General features: G+C 38.6%; 1 protein-coding gene across 5 annotated transcripts in view; it reads left to right on the forward strand.

Annotated features, from left to right (window-relative positions):
* The window catches only part of CDKL5 (cyclin dependent kinase like 5), a 214930-nt gene that overhangs the window by 148258 nt on the left and 46108 nt on the right, over positions 1-20564 (forward strand). For all 5 annotated transcript variants that reach the window (XM_043570770.1, XM_043570769.1, XM_043570768.1 and 2 more), the window contains 4 exons: positions 2165-2354; positions 7705-7785; positions 12904-13055; positions 18305-19271. In XM_043570770.1, coding sequence (XP_043426705.1) covers positions 2165-2354; positions 7705-7785; positions 12904-13055; positions 18305-19271 — 1390 coding nt within the window. The remainder of the gene's footprint in view (positions 1-2164; positions 2355-7704; positions 7786-12903; positions 13056-18304; positions 19272-20564) is intronic.

The following is a 20564-nucleotide window of genomic DNA, read 5'->3' on the forward strand; positions in this document are numbered from 1 at the left end:
TACTGTCTATCAACCATCTGGTTGTGATTCTTGATCCATTGCTGACATAGAGCCTATAAGAATTATTGATATCAGTTATGGAAAGCTTTACTCTTTTTTGAAATCAAAAGCTTGCTTTATCTTGGGAAACAAATGATGGTTAGTCACTTTATTATCTCTCTTTGTGTGGGTAGATTTTAGAATATCTTTTATTTATTTTTTGGGGGAGAGAGAGAGAGCAAGAGAGGGGCAGAAGCAGAAGGAGAGGGAAAGAGAATCTTAAGCAGGCTCTTCGCTGAGCGTGGAGCCCAATGTGGGGCTTGATTTCATGAACCATGAGATCATGACCTAAGCCAAAATCAAGAGTCAGACACTTAATCAACTGAACCACTCAGGCACCCCTAGGATTTCTGTGCTAATTTTTAAACTTGGTTTTAGGAGTGATTTTCTTTTATGTTTGTCTTTGTTCCTTTTCCTGTGTATCTCTGTCTGGACTCATTGGGATGCATAGTCCATTTTCTTTTGGGAGGGATTGAAATTTGAATTTACTGGACAGATTTGCCAAAGAAATGAGTATGAAGTAGATTGTTCTTAGAACACCATCTGAGGATTCAAGTATGCTAGAGGACTTTTTGTAATATAGTTTTGTCTATAAGATGGCCCCAAGGAGTTCATTCTGAGGACAGCCTTAGGGCAGACCTTCAGAGAGTATTTGTTGCCTAATAATACCTGTCAGAAAACTGCAGTTATGTTTAGAGATGTGTGGGAGCTACCAAAAGTAGATGGGGACTCCCAACTAATTTGAGCCAAATTATATATTGCTAATTAAATGATTGTCAGGTACTAGTTGAAGAACCATATTATTTGTGTCAAAGTCCCATTGAAATCAGTTGATTTTTGGGTAACATTAAGAATTTATATTTTTGTACCTCCTCAAACTTTGTCCTTGACATTCAAAATAATTCCAGCTGCATAAATTACTCAAATTCGTTGACAGAAGAAAAATAGCACAATTTGGGTATGTAGAGATTGTCCATAGGTTTCTTCATCTAGCACTTTTAAAGAAAGGTCAGTATCCTTCCCTCCCCCACAAGCTACCCAAAAAGTCTAGGTGAAGTTTCCTAATATGGTCCTTAGGTTTTTGTGGGAAGGACATGAGATAAATAAAATACCAACTTACAGTTATAATGATTTATTGTCCTAGCAACATAGTCTGTGTGGGGTTAACATTGCTTTCATTTAGAGTATTTGTTAAAAGTTTTGTATTACTGCCATATCATTATAGCATTCTAGAATTTCATCCATATTTTTTTTCAGATCCTTTATTTTGGCTTTGCCTTCTTAAAACTTGGATTATTTGTGTTTGAAACTAAAGAAAATATGGTTTCTTAATTTGCCACATATAATTTGATTTAAGGCTGTAGATATTGGCTATAGATACATGTAAAATTGTTTTGGAAAAGTTAGATTTTCACGGATAGCCTCCATTTATTAATAACAGTAACACTCCTAAAACCCTTTGGTAAACTCAGATCCTAGAGGAGAGGTGTAAACCCCTAAGGAAATGGGGGCAAAAATGCTTTGAGACAAACAGTTATCACATAAAGCCCCCTATACATAGGGTACAAATAGTTTCAGGTAAATAATACAGTAGAGCATAGCACACTCTTAGGTATTTGAAATCGTGACTCTGTGCAATCAGAGGTTATTCTGTGTTTGTTGTTCAAGAAGACCTGTAAGTCAGTAGTACATTTTAATAGACTGAACTCAAAAGATGGATGAGGTGTTAACTTTGTAACATTTCGAGAGCTACAGGATAATTACCTATTAAATACATTTCTTGGGAGCATTTCATTTTCCAAGTGAAGTATTAACTCATCAGACATGTGCACTGTATTAGGGTTTATTAAGCCATTCATGTTCAAAATATGCCCAGATGTGAATAGATTTCAACTTCGTGAATACTAACTAAATTGTTATTAAACTGATGGTTTTATTAGCATAGATTTATTTACTTGTGCTGTGAGTCTTTACTTGGATATCCGTAAGTCCTTTTGTCAGCCTCACTTTTAATTCCTTAAAAGACACAAATGTGCTTTAAGTCATGAATCTTTTCATAATAATTTGGAAATTATTAAAACATATTTCTTCATTTTCCAAAATAATCTCTCCAATTGCTTTTCAGAGCTCCTTATGGAAAGTCCGTAGATATGTGGTCAGTGGGCTGTATTCTTGGGGAGCTCAGTGATGGACAGCCTTTATTTCCTGGAGAAAGTGAAATCGACCAACTTTTTACTATTCAGAAGGTGCTAGGACCACTTCCATCTGAGCAGATGAAGCTCTTCTACAGTAATCCTCGATTCCATGGGCTCCGGGTAAGAGGCTTTACTAAAACTCCAGATGGAATCAATATAGCAGTATTTAAATCATTGTTCATTACACAATGGAATGCTAAGCCATCCACTGAATACTGTTCCCTTTCCCATTACAATGTTTATAATCCCCGTTATAATATTTTTGAAACTTATATAATATTTGTGAATTTTTTAAAGTAGTCTGAAAGTGGAAGTTGCTAATGTTTTTCCTAATTTATAAGCTCCAAATTTTTAAAACCTCTTCTAGCATATGCATTATTATATTCTAAACTTTGGTTATCTCAGAATGTTTGTCTACAATATTAAGCATCCCCCAAAGATATACAAATGTATAAATGATTCTTATTACGCAAACAAATTTGTAATGATTTGAGGAAGACTATGAGTACCTGCATTGCACAGATTTAAAGGTTGTGTTCTAGCAAGTATTTCTTGTCTGTCTGTTGACAGTGAAACATCACATCTTCTTTTCAAACTAGTCTATTGTCTTGGGCAGCCTTTTCTAGATTCGCTAACTTTTTACAAAGCTTGTTTGTGGAGAATATGCTAAAAAGGGTCTTCAAGTATAAACTTTCCCCAGATGAGAGACCGCCAACTTGCAGAGGCACCTTATTAGAGTAGTGTGTTAGAGGCTGCTTCTCTCTTCTATCCACCCCAAAAGCTCCTTTGTAAGTTTTCAGCTACTCAGGGCTGACATGCCAGTTGGTGACCATTGTGACAACTATAAAATAAGCTTGCCACCACTTCCTTTCTTTCTCACAAATGCATGATTCTCAAACCATGTTTCCTTGATATTTGCACAGCGCTTCCTTTTGTCCTTTGACTTTCTGGACCTTGGTTCGTTTCGCTTTGAAGAGCACCCCTCCTCGCACACGAGCGCCCGACACTGTACCCGCTCCTGTGAGGCTCATTGTGGAAGAAATGAATGAACAGAGCATATACACTTCCTCGTCTCCTTTCTGCTTTCTCTTCTCTCTCTGTCTCTCATATGTCTGAGTTCTCTGAGGCAATTTTCTCTTTTCTCCTTTTATTTTTGCTTTTGTGAGGTGAAAATTAGCCAAATTATAACCGTTAATTGAGGATGCAAATACTTCAACAGTTATTGAACATTCGTTATACTAGATGCTGGAAATAGTAAATAAGACTTATCCTCAGTCCAGTAGAAAGTGAAATCTATTCAGAAAAAAAGTCACAATTCACAAATTGCTGTTTTATTGAGGATACATCCCAACTCCTTCCTATAGTCCATCTCCGTTGCTTGATCCGTGCCCTTCTAGATCCCTGACCTCAGCTCATACCTTTCTCAGTTCTCCTCTCTCTTCAAATCCTTACCACGCTTGTCTTTCTTTCTCTTTGACTTCTGTAAACATTTTAAGATTTTTCCAGCTTCGTGAATTTGGGATTTGTGGCTCCATCTGGGAAGGTGCTTCTGTTGTGTGGCCCCTTCTCACTTTGTAAATCTCAGCTCCAAGAATGTCCCTTCTCTCATGCCCCCGACGTACTGCCCCTCCCTCTTCCTAGTGTCTCCCATAGCACACAATCCTGCTGTTTTCCCTCCTAGCACTTATCTTCCTAGGATGTAGTCGTGTTGTTTACTTGTTAATTATTATCTGGCTAGTTCTCAACTACTGGAGTATAAGCTCCCCAGTGGCAGAAATTACCTATTTTATCCCCATATTTCCAGCACCTATAGCAGAGCCCAGCACATCTTGTTAGGGACTGAGTGAATATTTGATCAATCGATTGAGCCAGTTTGTGTCATCACATCTCAAGCTCAACTGTATTTCCCTTCTCTCCATCTCTAATGCTTCTTTTGCCCTTAGCATCTGTTACCTGCACTGTTGACAACCATTCCTAAATGCGTCTCTCCGGCTTTCCGTCTTCCCTTCAGTCTTTTTACGTTGCCTTTGGAAGAATCTTCCCTCAAGCTACACATTCAGTTCTCTCTCCTTGGTGTTAAGAAGCCTCTACAGGATTGCTTTCATTTAAACTCCTTAGGGTAGCATTAAGAACCCCTTGCTCTTAGCCCTCCAGCCTTGTCTCCAACTCATTTCCACCACTGCTCCCTACTTGTCAGCCATATTGAACTTCTCACCAATTCCTTGACGTGTTGCTTCTACAGTGCTGTATTTTTATTTCTGTGATGCTCCCAGTACTTGCTCTACTTCCTACACAGCTCTTCCTCCTCCCTCCCCGAGACTGAGGTCAAGTGTTCTCCCTACGGGAAGCCTTTCTAGACTCCCCCAGGGAGTGGGTGACTCCCCATTCTGTACTGCGGTAGCACTGTGGTCGTGCCACCTTTGTAGCATTTGTTGCAGTTGCTTTTAAATAGCTGTTTTCAAAAAAAAAAAAAAAATGTATCTTCACTGACCTGATGAACTCCTCGAGGAAACGAACTCTCCCATCCACCATCATATTCACCACACATCTACCATAGTGCCTACAAGGTTGAATGGTATTGAACGATTGAATATTTGACCTCGGGATTTTAACATTAACTTCTGGAACATCAAGCTTGGCCTGCTGGCTGCCTGGTCTTTGCCTGGTTAAAGAGGCTCCTTGCTGGATTTTCCAAAGAGCGTGTAAACAGATGTGTCATAGTACCTGGCCTTAATAACTTACAGACTAGCTGAAGAATTAAGATGTTTGTGCATGAAATAATCGGAAAGCAGCATAACTTATAATAAAGCATGGTATATAATAAAGTACCTCATTCTTACTGCATTGTACTGTTTCCTGATACATCTCTCAAGATAGTTGAGACCATGAGAGTATTAAACATTCTGGCAAGTTAGAAATCATAGTTGTCTGGATTCACTAGAGAAAGATGTATGGAAGATTTGAAATTTGTAATGGATACTGAAGAATGAAGAGCATTTGGATTAGATAGGCCAAACGAAGGATATCTTTTCCTCATTTGTGTGTGGTCCTTTTTGTTCACAGACCTCCTCACTAAATAGTATCTGTAAAATGCTAGATAGCACATGACAACACTGCTTATAAATAACCTTCAGAGAAATTGCTGCTTCCGTGACGTTTTTAAATAAACCTTAATATTTTTACAATTTAGTCTGAAAGTGTTTGTGGTGTTTTAGCTAAATCAGCTTAATCTTTTTGGAGGTTTAGCAATTTGAGGGAAATGTCATTTTGTTGGAGAATATCTGTGACAGGTAGCTAAGCATGTAGGGCGTGTGACCTGTCACTTCCTTGAAACAAACTCACCAGTGACCAGTCTGCTGTTACTGGCATTTTGATTCAGTTGTGTAGAGATGGGAAAGCCGGCAAGATATTGCTCTAATGGTATGCTTTATTTTGAAAAAGTTAGCAATTGATGTCCCATAGTCTAGGGCATAGACTCTTGGAGTTAGACTGCTGGGGATCAAAGCCCGACTCCATATTTACTACATGAATGACTTCGACAAGTTTCTTGTGCCTGTGTTCTTCATGTATAAAATGCTGATAAAAGAAGTACTATCTGATGGAGCTGTTGTGAAGATGAAATGTTATATGTAAAATGCGCATACCAGTGCCTGGTACATAGTAAGTGGTCAGGAAAGAGGTACTCAAATAGGAAGGAAGGGAGGGAGGGAGGGAGACTGGCTACTCATTGGGATATAATTTAAACTTCTGTGGTTGGGTTTTGGTTATTTGTGGAATTATCACATGAGAATAGATTTCATTCAAAAGCACATAAAGTAATTTTTTAAACTTAGGAGTTTGGTCATTTTTTTATCATAATATTTTTGATACCTTTTGACTCTGCAATAATTTTCTTACCAGTGAAATGTTACTTCTGGAGAAAAAATGGGATATCTGGTAGCATAAGATAGACCTCATAAGCAAAATATTAACTAAAATGTAGCAGTACCTAGTTGTTTATCATAGCGTGACAGGTGTGTCTCTCTTTGGGCTGATAGTCAATGTTCCAACAACATCCACAAGAACCTCTGTACCTCTCTTGAGAGAGGTGCCTAGGTTCAGAAAGAGTGTGGGTTTGGATTACAGCCCTGGGTGCAAATATTAGTTCTGCTTTTTAATTACGTAACTTGCCTTGAACCAGTTATTTGAACTTTGTGAGTGTCACCTTCTTCATCTCTAAAATAAGAATTGCTAAAATGCCTTGTATAGCATCACTTCCCTCCGTAATCACTTATAGGTTATTGCCTGTGTGTCTGTGTTAAGTTCATGTTATTCCTTCCACTTCCTCTATCTGGGGTGCTGTCCTACTTTTCTCTGTCCTCCCATTTTTCTTATCTTTCAAAAATTACTTCAAATATTATCTGTGGATTCATTTTTTCCTCCAGCTGCAAACCACCTTGGTCTCTCCTTTCTCTGAGCTTCAAATAGAATTTTTGGCTGCACATTTCAGTGCTGAGTGCTGTTCCAGCCAGACTGTGGGTTGCTTAAGTGCGAGGTTTAGGTCTGACCCATATGCTGTATCTCCTGCCGTACCTAGCACAGTATGCAGATAATGTCATAATCACTACTTAAGTGCCTTGTTTGAGTTTTCCTCCATAACTAGTCCTTTCCATCCACTTATTTTAACATGTTTACAGATTCCAGTACTTTGAAATGTTCTTATGTTGGTATAAAGGAAATATGTATTGAAAGCAAAGTAGCCTTCCCATTGCAAGAGAGTACATGGTATTGGGCTCTAATACTTTCTCATCCAGTTGGATATTGCAGAATGTGAGGTGGCAGAGAGGACAGAGCACCTAAATAAATGTGACTTCTTCCCTCATTTTATTTAAAAATTCATTTGTTAACTTAGGAGCCTCTTTGCTTTCTGTTCCAACTTATATAAAGGAAGGAATTGAAAACAGGTCTTTAAAAGAGTATTTTAAAAGCAATGATAGAACGTGGGTCCAAATTCACTATTTTTATTTCTGTGGCCTTTCAGGCCCTGGCCTCTCTGCCTTTTCCTCTTTTTCTTTTTCTTTTTTTTTTAACTTCTCTAATTTTCAGGAGTAAATGATGTTGTAAAAAAGGCTTAAGAATTGTCTATGTAAGCAAATTCTGTATAAACTATATTGTAACTAAATTGTATAAACAGACAGTACTGTATAAACTGTATAAATACAGTCTCAAAGTTTTATAGTTAGGTTTATTTTACATGCTTCATTGACTAGATTTAATACCGTCTTTCACCTGCGAATTTTCCCATTATTTAGCACCTGGTCCTATTAACCCATACCTCAAATACATAGACACAAAACTAATAGATAAAATAAACTTGACTTTGGCACTAGGGCAGAAACTCCTGTTCTTTTGCTGCCTTTGCCGGTGCTCACAGCACATGCACACACATTCCCTTCCCTGTGCTAACTCTCCTCTTGTGTCATTCTTACAGTTTCCAGCTGTTAACCATCCTCAGACATTGGAGAGAAGATACCTTGGAATTTTAAATAGCGTCTTACTTGACTTAATGAAGGTGGGATGAGTTGATGTCTCTATAAAATGTCTTTTGGTTTGTGGGGTTTTTTTTTGTGTCTGCACGTGACCGGACCCTGCTTTTGTGAAATACCATACATTTTGTTAATAGTGCATAATAGTGAATCATGGGGGACTATGTTATGTTAAAAACATGCAGTTTATTTAAAATAGCAGCAGTACCCGGTATTGTAACTTTCCATCTAGACAGGACCATGAGATACCTCAATCGTATGCCTAAAATGGGTAGAATAAAAACAATTTAATTTTTTTTATGTTTATTTATTTTTGAGAGAGAAAGGAGAGAGAGAGAGAGAGACAAACAGAGCACAAGCAGGGGAGGGGCAGAGAGAGAGGGAAACACAGAATCTGAAGAAGGCTCCAGGCTCTGAGCTGTCAGTACAGAGCCCGACGCAGGGCTCGAACCCACGAACCGAGGGATCGTGACCTGAGCTGAAGTCGGACACTTAACCGACTAAGCTACCCAGGTGCCCATAGAATAAAAACAGTTTAAATATAAATGATAAATAATGTAAAAATTTATTCAGCATTGAAGAGCTGCTCAGGCATAAAGTTTCAAAACAAATTTTAAAATGAATGTTGAAAGAAAAGAAGTTCTGACTTTTTTAACGTGATCTTTAAGGCCTCTCATAAGATTATTTTGTCAGTGAACGTAGTTCTGCCCTTTTTCAAATTTGGCCTCTTCTGTCCCTGATGGAGAGGCTCTTTCTGACCCTTTTTGACGCAGCAGGATCACTGCTCCTACCACACCTGAGCATGCCTTCTCATGCTTGCGCCCCTGTCCCGAAGGTTTTCCTGCTCTGGACTCCTGGAAGCATTCTCACAGTTTTTTGTTCAAGGTTTTCTTCCCCAGTAGACAGCCCCTTGAACAAGAACTAGTTTCTCCTATTTCTCTAGCTTTCATTGCAGCCAGCCAGTGCATAAGCAGGTGCTGGTTGTTTGATAGTAGACCTTCAAAAAACATTTGTTAATGGATCATTTTTATTTTATGCCCATTTACTTAACTGTTCAAAATCAGAAAGATTACACTGTGCATAGTCTTTAAAGGTATACTTAGCACAGTTGAAAATTGCTGAGCAGCATTCTCAGAACTTTGCTGTGCTTTAAATTATGTTCATCTCTCTCCTAAGGAACACTGTACAGACTGGTGTGGGGGCTGTGGGGTGGGGGGCATGGCTTTTGGAAAGGCCACATACCACATAACCTTTTGTAGAGATAACATTCATTAACTTATAAAGGCTTTCAAAAATCTCATAGTGAAGAAGCATTTCTGTCTCGCTCAACATTTCCCAAATTTAATTAAATGCTGAATACTTAAAAAAAAAAAAAAACTACAACTCTACAGTACTGCTGTTCTTCTGAACACCGATTGAGAGATGCTATTAAAAAGATAGCCCTCAAGTCTCTTTCACGTTAATTAGGCATAAATTGTCTCTTAAATCAGTCGGATTTTGTCAATATGTTCTTTGACACAATCAGTATTTATTTATCAGGGCTTAATGATTTGGTAACTTAAAAAATGTAAATAGGGGGCGCCTGGGTGGCTCAGTCCGTTAAGTGTCCGACTTCAGCTCAGGTCATGATCTCGAGGCTCCTGAGTTCGAGCCCTTCATTGGGCTCTGTGCTGACAGCTGGGAGCCCAGAGCCTGCTTCAAATTCTGTGTCTCCCTCTCTCTCTGCCCCTCCCCCACTCATGCTCTGCCTCTGTCTCTCTTTCTCAAAAATAAACCTTAAAAAAATTTTTTTTAATAAAAAAATGTAAATAGGATAAAGTAGAAGAACTGAATTAAATATAATTTCACGTTGTCTGGCTTTTGTCTGTTTTTTTAAAATAATTGAACTTTGTTAAATCGTTACCAAATGTAATTACCAAATATTCATCTGGTACCTGTTAAAATATAGCAGATAAAAGTACAAAGGAAACCTGAATCTTTCTGTATTTGTACCAATTTGGAAGTTAAACAGCCCAATTCCTGTTTATTTAATATGTTTAGCCTCAGATTTCTTTAACATTAAGTAAATATTTTTATTGGAATGTATATTCATAAGGTATGCAAATTATGTATACATTTCGGTTATTTTTTTATAATGTAAACATATCCATGTAAACACATCAAGATTGAGGTATAGAAAATTATTAACACCCAGAAGCCTCTTCATGATCCTCTCCCTGGCTCTATACTCCTGCCCCTCCCCACTCCTGAGAACCATAATTCTGAGTTCTTGTAGCAAAGAATGATATCACCTTGTTACTGAGTATTATATAAATACAATTATTCCTTTTGTCTTTTAGCTATTTTTAAAGTGAATTTGACAAGTAAATAACATCATTTATCCTTTCATGAAGACCTATATCCTCTATGCTGTTCCCTAAAGCAGATTTATTCATTTTGGCCATCTCATCCTGCATCTGTTTATACCTATTAGCCATTTTAGGGGAGATACAAGTTACCAGAATTAATCTAACCTAAAATAATTTATGTGGACTCTATTTTAGTTTCTAAAAATGTTGGGTTTTTTTACCCCCAAATACTGAATTTTGAAACTATTTACAACGTAAGTTTTATACTTTCTTATTGATGACCTCTTCCTTTTGGGTAATTTGAAAATTAACAGCTGTATTTATAAATATGAAATCTGTTCTTTGTGTGTATATGCAGTAATTTCTACAGTTGATCATCTTAAAATAGTATGTTGGTGCTAGTAGATATTTGGTTTGTGAAAAGTCATATGTACTTCTAATTGAAAATACTGCTCAGGAGCCAACTTCGATGTTAACTGTTTTAACTGCCAGTGAGACCACAATCATTTTATATACCTCCACAGTTTTTGTATTTTCTGAAGAAGAAGAAGGAATTGAGATAATTGTAGAATTGTGTCTGAGTTAACATGAATGTCAATCCACTTGCATGTAAGCAGTAGTGTGGGTTACTAGAATCTTTTGACCCAAAGTGAATGTTTCAGTGTGTGATAGGATCAGAATTCAAATTTTCTGTGGTGCTAGGTTAAAGACGGTTGTCTGAAATTGAATTTTGGCTTACTGGAAGCAAATCTGAGTTTGCTCTCACTGTTCAACAGTGAATCAAAAGAGATTAACTGTGGGAAAAACCAATGAAAGTAGCCTAGAGATGGATTTGGGAATGCTGGAATTTCAACATTCTTCCCGGATCTGAGGGAGAATGCTGCTGCTGAAATTTGCTGTAAGAATGTCATCACAGCAGGGGCGCCTGGGTGGCGCAGTCGGTTAAGCGTCCGACTTCAGCCAGGTCACGATCTCGCAGTCCGTGAGTTCGAGCCCTGCGTCGGGCTCTGGGCTGATGGCTCAGAGCCTGGAGCCTGTTTCCGATTCTGTGTCTCCCTCTCTCTCTGCCCCTCCCCCGTTCATGCTCTGCCTCTCTCTGTCCCAAAAATAAATAAAAACGTTGAAAAAAAAAATTAAAAAAAAAAAAAAAAGAATGTCATCACAGCAAATTCCAGTGTACTCTATTGAATTGTGTTAGGTATTATGGTTTATGTTTTATGTAATTGCTTAATTTGCCAACAAAAATCAGTTTTTATAATGATTCACCTTTTAAAAGCTTGTCCAATTACTAGTTAGATAAATAATATTAGAAGAAAGCATTTTAGTTATTAAAACATCCATGTGCAACATAAAAGGGTTAGCTACCGTAATATATAAAGAACACTTACAAATTAGGATAGATATACAAATAGAAAAGTAAGAAAAGAAGGAATATACATAACCAAAAAACATAAAAATATTCAACCTCATTAGTAATCACAGATGTAAATTAAAACAGCTATGAGATACCGCTTAAAAAAATTTTTTTTAATGTTAATTTATTTTTGAGAGAGAGAGAGAGTGGGGGGGGGTGGCGGATGGAGACACAGAATTTGAAGTAGGCTCCAGGCTCTGAGCTGTCAGCACAGAGCTCAACGTGGGGCTTGAACTCACAAACTGTGAGATCATGACCTGAGCCAAAGTCAGACACTTAACCTACTGAGCCACCCAGGTGGCTCTAGATACCATTTTTTAAATCTCTAGTTTACAAGTACTTAAAATAAAAAAAAACGAAAAAAAGGATGATGCCTATTGTTGATGCAGGTGCCAGGAAATTGGTAGATTCTCACATGCTGAGGAGTATCGTTTTAGACAACCTCCCTAGGGATTGATTTGGCAACACATAGAAAATAATCCTTAAAAGTCTGCATAGTTACTAATTCCATCTGTAGGACTGTATCCTATGAAAGAGATCGTGGATGAATGCAAGGATTTCAGGTGTTTATCTTAGCATTAATTATAATAGTGAAAAAGCGGCAGCCATCTAAATGTCCAATAGGAGGAGACGAAATAAATGATGGTACATCCCATCCATACCATAAACTTCTTCAGTCATTTAAAAACATTGTAAAGTTATTTGTTGCAGTATTGTTCATAATAATAAGATAAAAGAAGCAACCAAAATGTTTATCATTAGGAAATTGATAAAAACAACCTAAGGTATATCCATAGAGTTAAAGCTTTTAATCGATATGGAATGACCTCTTAAGATCTAACGTCCATTGTAAAGAAAGCTAAGTATAGGCCATTGTGTGTCTGCTACTATTTGGGTAAAATAAAAGGAACATATAGAGATACTGTGTCTATGGAAAGGATGCACAAGAAACCAGTAACATGGGCTGCCTCCCAGGAGGGGGACAGGAGAAAAATGAATGTATATTCTTTCATGTGAATATATATATTTGCAAAATATACTAAAAATGTTTAAATTATGTTTTAAAGAATGTTTTTTATTAGTAATTGAAAAGTGCAGGATCCAAAACTTATATGTATAACATGAGCCAGATTTTATTTAAAAAATATGTATGTATGATATTCAAAACAAGGGCTGAGAAGGCTTATTCCCAGAAGACAATAGTAAAATTAATTGGTAATTTAGATAGATAGATTTTTAAAAACATTTTTTGGACCAAACTGTGTTTGCTAGATATTCTGCAATGACCATGCATTTCTTTTATAAGAAAATAAATAAGGTTTTTATTACAATTTAAATTTGACTTTATAATGTTCTTTTAAATCCTAACTTTATTTCCTAAGAATTTACTGAAGTTGGACCCAGCTGACAGATACCTGACAGAACAGTGTTTGAATCACCCTACATTTCAAACCCAGAGGCTTTTGGATCGCTCCCCTTCAAGGTCAGCAAAAAGAAAACCTTACCACGTGGAAAGCAGCACTTTGTCTAATAGGTAAATATTCCCTTTTAAGGAAATACAGATGCAGCGTTGGTCTTACACGTAGGTGGAGGAGGTGGCTGCTTAAATGATGCAATTAGAGAAAAGAAGGAAAGCCCTCTTTATTCAAAAATATCTTCCTTATGCTTATTACATGATTCAGAACCACAATTAAAGAGTTGTGTGGGTCTTAAAGACTTTCTTAACCAAGTATATTATGGAAACCTATGCATTTTCTGGGAAAGATAGCATGGGTTAGCAACTAAGAGGATTTCTAGCTTCATGAGCTACAAGAGTCTGTGTATCTGGGACTCAGGTGTGATGCTTGGAGGAAAAAGAGTAGGTGAGGGTAAAGGGATCTCAGGGAGAAGAGGATGCCAAACACAAGTGGGTAGGAAGTCACCTAGGACAGTCTTTGCAACGGAACCAAGTAGGTTTTACTCTATTAGAAGGGTCTTGTGTTTTTGTTGCTCTTTTGTTTATTTTTTATTTTTCATTATTATTTTTAAAGATTTTATTTATTTTTAAGTGGGGCTCCCAACGTGGGGCTCAAACTCATGTCCCTGAGATCAAGAATCGCACGCTTTTCCAACTGAGCCAGCCAGGTGCCCCTGTCACTCTTTTAATCGTTGAGTTGAAGAGTTCTTTTTTCATAAGAATAAGAATATGGAAATAGTAAAGTCAGTTTGGTAGATAGTGATTAAAATTGGTGCTTCTTAAAATAATTTTTTTTAGCATAATCTTTAAAAAGAAACTATTTTCTGGGTGTCATGGGGTAGGGAGTTAGGGTGGGGATAGCTTCCTTCCTCTCCCAAGAAGCTGGTCTTGTCATCTGGTATTGTTCAGATTCTGGAAGATAGGAAATAGTTTATCTCATCTACTGTCAAAAGAGAAACAGAAAATGATAATTCTTAATATGAAGCTTTTTGAATATAAATTTTTCTCATTTTACCGCAGTTTTCTCTCCACATAGAACAATTGTTCTTAATCTATTGGAATTTTGAAAGTCCCAAACCTGCTACTTTTTCAAGATCTGTGAGCATATCCATGAATTGGCAGTAACCACTTATCCTATATTGTTCCCCCGCCCCCACAAGGAGACCTGAGAGCAGATTCAAATTCTGTTTAATCAAGTTTGTGTTCACTTTGTTGTTTGTTTCCATGAGATTTTAGCACACTAAGGAATAATATTAATCATTTAGTTGCTCCTTTGCATTTAGGAAGTTCACATTATGCCTGTGTCTTATCTGGGATCACTCCTCATTCAAGTGCTTTTGTCTTTCTTCTACCTTAATTATCACTTGATTCCCCTAGTTTACATTTTCAAAGAAAAAGGACCCCAATGATGTAAATTTCAGTAGACAGATGATAAATTCTTGCTTCATGCTATAGTAATTAGTGGTATAACCCATACCATGAAAGGGGGCCTGTGTATTCGTCCTCTCATGGCCTTGAGAGATCCCCGGTGGGGATCCGAGGCTGTCCTTGGGAAACCCCTTTAGGAATCTGTCCAGGAGGATGTGTGTGGTGATGAGGATATGGTTTATATGGGTCTTTAAGGAGTTTGCCCAAATCTTCTTTTGAGGTAGACCAGAATAGAAATTAGCAGTAAATAAAATCTCTGGAAGAATTTGGTTTTTTTTGGATCTTAACATTGTATAGAATTTTAAAGAAAAGGGCCTAAGTGGTTTCTCTAGGAATGATCTCATCTCAATTTGCATGTATCTGGAAATGTCCTTTTCTCTCCGCTTGTCTATGGTTCGTATTTTCACTATGGAATCCCTTCTTGTTGGGGACACTAATTCTAACCAAACCATGGCTAACTCGGACTTCCCAGCACTATTGTAGAGGTGTTCACAGCATCATAGCACATTGGCTGCCACTTATGCATTCCCCTGCCTCGTCCCCAAGACACATTGACACACCTTGTCTTCTGTTGTCCAAGTTCATATCTCTGTAGAAAAGGCAGTGGACCCATGCATTACCTTGCCCCTGCCTAAGTCTCCTTCAGACTGTCCTGAGCTTCTGCTTCCCTTGGACATGATGGGATGGTACTTCGGTCTGCCCTACCCTCTCACTACTTCTGCCTCACCAACCTTCTCCATAAAAGTGTAGCTTTGCATCTTTGATGTTTATTTTGAAAAGTTATTTTAACTAAAGAGATTATCTATCCTGCCAGCCATCTCAGAAGGGTTTATATATAAAATCCTCTTAAGTGCTTGGCAGTTTAACACAGATTCCTTACAGTTGTGTGCCAAAGAGATCTATGGAATTTTCGGAGCAGTTTTTTATTGTTGTGCTTTGGCCGAACTCCAATTTGAAGACAATTTGATGCCCTTTCTACTTGAGAATTATGTGCAAAGCTCAATGGCTTCAAATTAATACTAAGAGAAGCTTTCAGAATAGCAGTTTAGGCTCTTTGTACTTTTATGGGAAACCTAACTCTTTCATAAATGTTTCTGTCTTAACATTATAGCCTTCCTTTTCACATTAGAAATTGTATCTTACATTGCTATGAATAGGTTCTTCCTAACATGTAGGTTTATGCTCTACTTTGAGAGCAGTGTTTTCCAACAGTTTCAAAAAGCTCTAGCGGTTGTCTTCACTGTTCTCACTCCTTTTCTGGTTTTCTTTGGAGCTTCGGTCATTGCCCAACATCTGCATGTGTTACCTCTGCTATTACCATCTTTAGGCCTGAAGGAGAAAGGGGAGGAAGTAGGAGTATGAGAGCCCAGGGCAGGTAGGCAGAAGGATCCATCCCATGAGAGCTATAATGTGGAGAGACACAGCTATGATCTGAGTTAGGGTGTTGATGCTGGGAAGGGGTAGGGAAGACAGCACCCAGCCCCTTGCACTGTTAAGCCCAACTGGGAGTTAGGTGGCAAGGGATCCGGGATTATGCAGTAGGTAGCATTCGACTTCTAAGGCCTTGCATGGGGCGGAGAGAAATGGAGAACAGATTGGAGGTTGGGTAAATGGAGGATAACCAGCGCACGTAGATCTATTTATGGGTTAGACTATTTGTGTATTGTTGTTTGGGTTTTTGAAAAGTTGCTAAGATATTTTAGTTACCAAGATACAAGTTGACAAATGACACTGATGGTTTAAAACCTGATGCCTTTAGGATATGTTAACTGCCCCTTATTGATCTGGGGATAGAGTCTGTTGACATCATTTAATAGAAAGTGAAATTTTCATTTCTTTATAATTTCTTTGTAGATCTGGGATCTGCTGTTGGCAAATTTTTTTAAAGATTTTTTTAAAGTTTATGTGTTTATTTTGAGAGCACACATACAAGCAGACAAGGAGCGGAGAGGCAGAGGGAGAGGGAGAGGGAGAGATAATCCCAAGCAGGCTCCACACTGTCAGCACGGCTCAAACTCACAAACTACAAGATCATGACCTGAGCCGAAATCATGAGTTGGTCACTTTAACTGACTGAGCCACCCAGGCGCCCCTAGTTAGCTCATATTTAAGGGACCTTATTTTCTGCTGCAGTTCTTGTGACTGAACTGGGAGAGATTAGTAAGTGCATTTAGGAAATGAAGCCTTCTACAACTGTTCTAGACTTGCTTGATATCAGATACCCGTTTTGTTTTTTGTTTTTTGTTTTTTTGTTTTTTGTTTTAACACTCTGAAAGGTGGGAGGACAGGAAAAAAGCCCTTAACCTTTGATGCCTGAGCAGTGGATTCTCTGGGAAAATGGGAAGGCATAGTTTCACAGATTACCATTATACAGACAAAAAATTTGACTTTTCTTCCAGTTATTATGTGATGGGAACAAAACTCCCCCATATCACACCATCTTTAGCAATAGCAATATTTGCAGCAGAATTTCTGAATGCATAGGAAAAAGGGAATTATGTAAATTATTTTTCATTTAAAAATATCCTACCTTGGGGCGCCTGGGTGGCGCAGTCGGTTAAGCGTCCGACTTCAGCCAGGTCACGATCTCGCGGTCCGTGAGTTCGAGCCCCGCGTCAGGCTCTGGGCTGATGGCTCAGAGCCTGGAGCCTGTTTCCGATTCTGTGTCTCCCTCTCTCTCTGCCCCTCCCCCGTTCATGCTCTGTCTCTCTCTGTCCCAAAAATAAGTAAAAAACATTGAAAAAAAAATTAAAAAAAATAAAATAAAAACATCCTACCTTAAACTATAATTTGATTCTTTAAATAGTTACAGTAGAACAAGCTGAACTTGCTGTGAGGTCAGTTTCAGCTTTCCAATGGAGGACAAGGTTTTCCTGTGGATTCATATTTTGTATTTTAAGCCAAATAGGAAATGAAGCTTTAAATCCTAAAGAAGGTCTCAGTCGGTTTGGAATAATGACATGTGAGATGATGAAGAGAATAAATTGTGTCTTCTGGAGAGAAATTAACTCTCCAGATCCCTGTGATCCAGTTGGAGACGCGTTTTTGTTTAGTGTAAAGGAGCTATCTAAGTACCCCAAGCATTGCCACTTCTCTAAAACAAACATTGATCATCGTGTTTTCCAGCAAAGTTTACATTTCTTTTTAGAGTGTTTATTTTATTGAGTATATTGCAAGAATTTTCAGTCTTTGATGATACAGACTAAACACAAGAGAGATACTGATGGGGGTGCCTGGGTGGCTCAGTCAGTTAAACGTCTGCCTCTCGATTTCAGCTCAGGTCATGATCTCATGGTTTGTGAGATCCAGCCCTGCATCAGACTCTGTGCTGATAGCGTGGAGCCTGCTTGGGATGCTCTCTCTCCCTCTCTCCCTCTGCCCCTCCCCCACTCTCTCAAATAAATAAATAAATATTTTTTTTAAAAAAGAGATATTGATGTCTGTATGTGCTGTTAGTATTTATGTCTGAAGCAGGCAATAAGGTTTACAGATAAAAAGGATGGAACATCATGACCTTCAAATCTAAACGTTGCCTCTGATATTCAAGCAAAGAGTTACAAAGAGTTTGTTATAGCTTAGCTCTCTCCCTATCAGGCGTCTTATAACAAACACTCATGTGAACACCAGTATAGCAAAAACATGCTTTCCCAGATTATCAGTTAGAGGAGGTTGGCAACAAGTTACTTGACCATTTAAGGATGCCAAAATCATTTCATCAGGACCAGTGCTTTGTTGCAGACTAACTTGATGTAAGCAGCTTTCTTCTTATGGTTACTTGTGATTTGTTGACACGTTTGAGCGAGTTAACGTTTTTAGTCTTTGAGGTGTTTTTTTAAACAATACTTTTTGTGTGTGTTCTATTGAAGGAAACTGATGTATTTCTTTTGTTTTTAACATAGAAATCAAGCCAGTAAAAGTACTGCTTTGCAGTCTCACCACAGATCCAACAGCAAGGATATCCAGAACCTAAGTGTGGGTCTGCCCCGGGCTGACGAAGGCCTTCCCGCCAATGAAACTTTCCTAAACGGAAATCTTGCTGGAGCTACTCTTAGTCCCATGCATACCAAAACCTATCAAGGAAGCAGCCAACCTGGGTCTACCAGCAAAGATCTTACCAACAACAATATACCACATCTTCTCAGCCCAAAAGAAGCTAAGTCAAAGACAGAGTTTGATTTTAATATTGACCCGAAGCCTTCGGAAGGCCCAGGCACAAAGTACCTCAAGTCAAGCAGCAGATCTCAGCAGAACCGGCACTCATTTATGGAAAGCTCTCAGAGCAAAGCCGGGACGCTGCAGCCCAGTGAAAAACAGAGCCGGCATAGCTACATTGACACTATTCCCCAGTCCTCTAGGAGTCCCTCCTACAGGACCAAGGCCAAAAGCCACGGGGCTTTGAGTGACTCCAAGTCTGTGAGCAACCTTTCTGAAGCCAGGGCCCAAATTGCAGAGTCTAGTACCAGTAGGTACTTCCCATCCAGCTGCTTGGACTTGAACTCTCCCACCAGCCCGACCCCCACCAGGCACAGCGACACGAGAACTTTGCTGAGCCCCTCGGGGAGAAATAATCGAAGTGAGGGCACTCTTGACTCCCGCCGAACCACAACCAGGCATTCTAAAACGATGGAGGAATTAAAGCTGCCAGAGCACATGGACAGCAGCCATTCCCATTCTCTGTCCGCACCTCATGAATCTTTTTCTTATGGGCTGGGTTACACTAGCCCCTTTTCCTCCCAGCAGCGTCCACACAGGCATTCCATGTACGTGACCCGGGACAAAGTGAGAGCCAAAGGCTTGGACGGAAACTTGAGCGTAGGGCAAGGAATGGCGGCCAGGGCCAACAGCCTGCAGCTCTTATCACCTCAGGTACAGCTTAGGACCTTGACTGGATCTGTTGGCTCATCATGGGAAGGTGGTGCAGGGGTGTGAATGGGGTCAGTGCAAGTTTCCCTACTGTAGGAGCTTGTGCTTTTTTGATAAAATGCATTTAGGGAAGCGATACTTAAAGGACTGTTTTAAATAATTAGTTATTTAAGCCAATTGTTGAGTACTCAAGAGAACTGAAAAAAAAACAAACGTGTTTTTAGAAATTTGCTTCTATTCTTAAGTGTTCCTTTCTGGCATATTTTGTTGAGAGAATCCTGTTTTGATTTATTACAGAACTCATCAGCTATATGGGTTCATTTTTAATTTTTTCAAAATTTAGTGTGATTTGTGGAGATTTTCTTCAGTCTCTCCAGACCACATTTGCTTAAAACATACCCTTTTTACTTATACCTTACTCATTTTCACTGAATTGAAAAATTTCAATTTTTTCTAGAACTATAGGTAAATTTGACTTCAGACCAAGATAAATGTTAATTTGCAGTCTTTTGGATTTTTTTGTAAATCTCTAGGCAATATTTTTATCATAATGCTTCCTCCATCTTACTGATTTTCAGACTCTAGAACTGCTGACACTAACCTGCTTAAGAGAAGTAGCATTCTTACAACAGAACACATGTTTTTTCAATTATATTTTCATGCTATGAAACATTCATCTGCATCAAAGAAATGAGAGTAGAGATAAGCCAATATCGGAAGGAGAAAAGCGTTTCATGGAGGGAAAGTACTGTACTCCCCTTTTAGAAGATGTGAAAATAGGTTCATCAGCGTGTGTCAGAACTCCAGAAAATATGGATGGAATATATAATGGGGGGCTTAGCGAGATGGGTGCTGAAGGTGGGGTGGAGATTGTCAGTAAATGAGCAGTCCGCATAGCCAAGGGCTCAGGCTGGGAAGCCAGGCCGACCTGAGTTTGTATCCTCGTTCTGCGGTCTGCTTCAGACTGTCAATTTGGGAAAGTGATATAATCTCTCTTTGCCTCAGATTCCTCATCTGAGTGGTGCCGTGAGGTTGAAACATGGTGTATAAAGCACCGTGTCCAGTGGCTGGCACAGAGTTTTGAACAAATTTAGTTGTTGCTACTTCTGTGATGGTGGGACCTGTTTTCTAGACATTTAACACTGTCTCTATTCTGGGTGTTCTCAGACACTCAAAAGAGTCTGAGGTAGGGGTTCTTGCCCTTGAGAAACTTCTCTTCTTTCAGGGAAGATTAAATTATACATAATAACAATGAAATAATTAAGAAGCAAATTACTATGGCACTGGCTATAAATA

The sequence above is a fragment of the Prionailurus bengalensis genome, chromosome X (genome assembly GCF_016509475.1).
Source record: "Prionailurus bengalensis isolate Pbe53 chromosome X, Fcat_Pben_1.1_paternal_pri, whole genome shotgun sequence".
Lineage (NCBI taxonomy): Eukaryota > Metazoa > Chordata > Mammalia > Carnivora > Felidae > Prionailurus > Prionailurus bengalensis.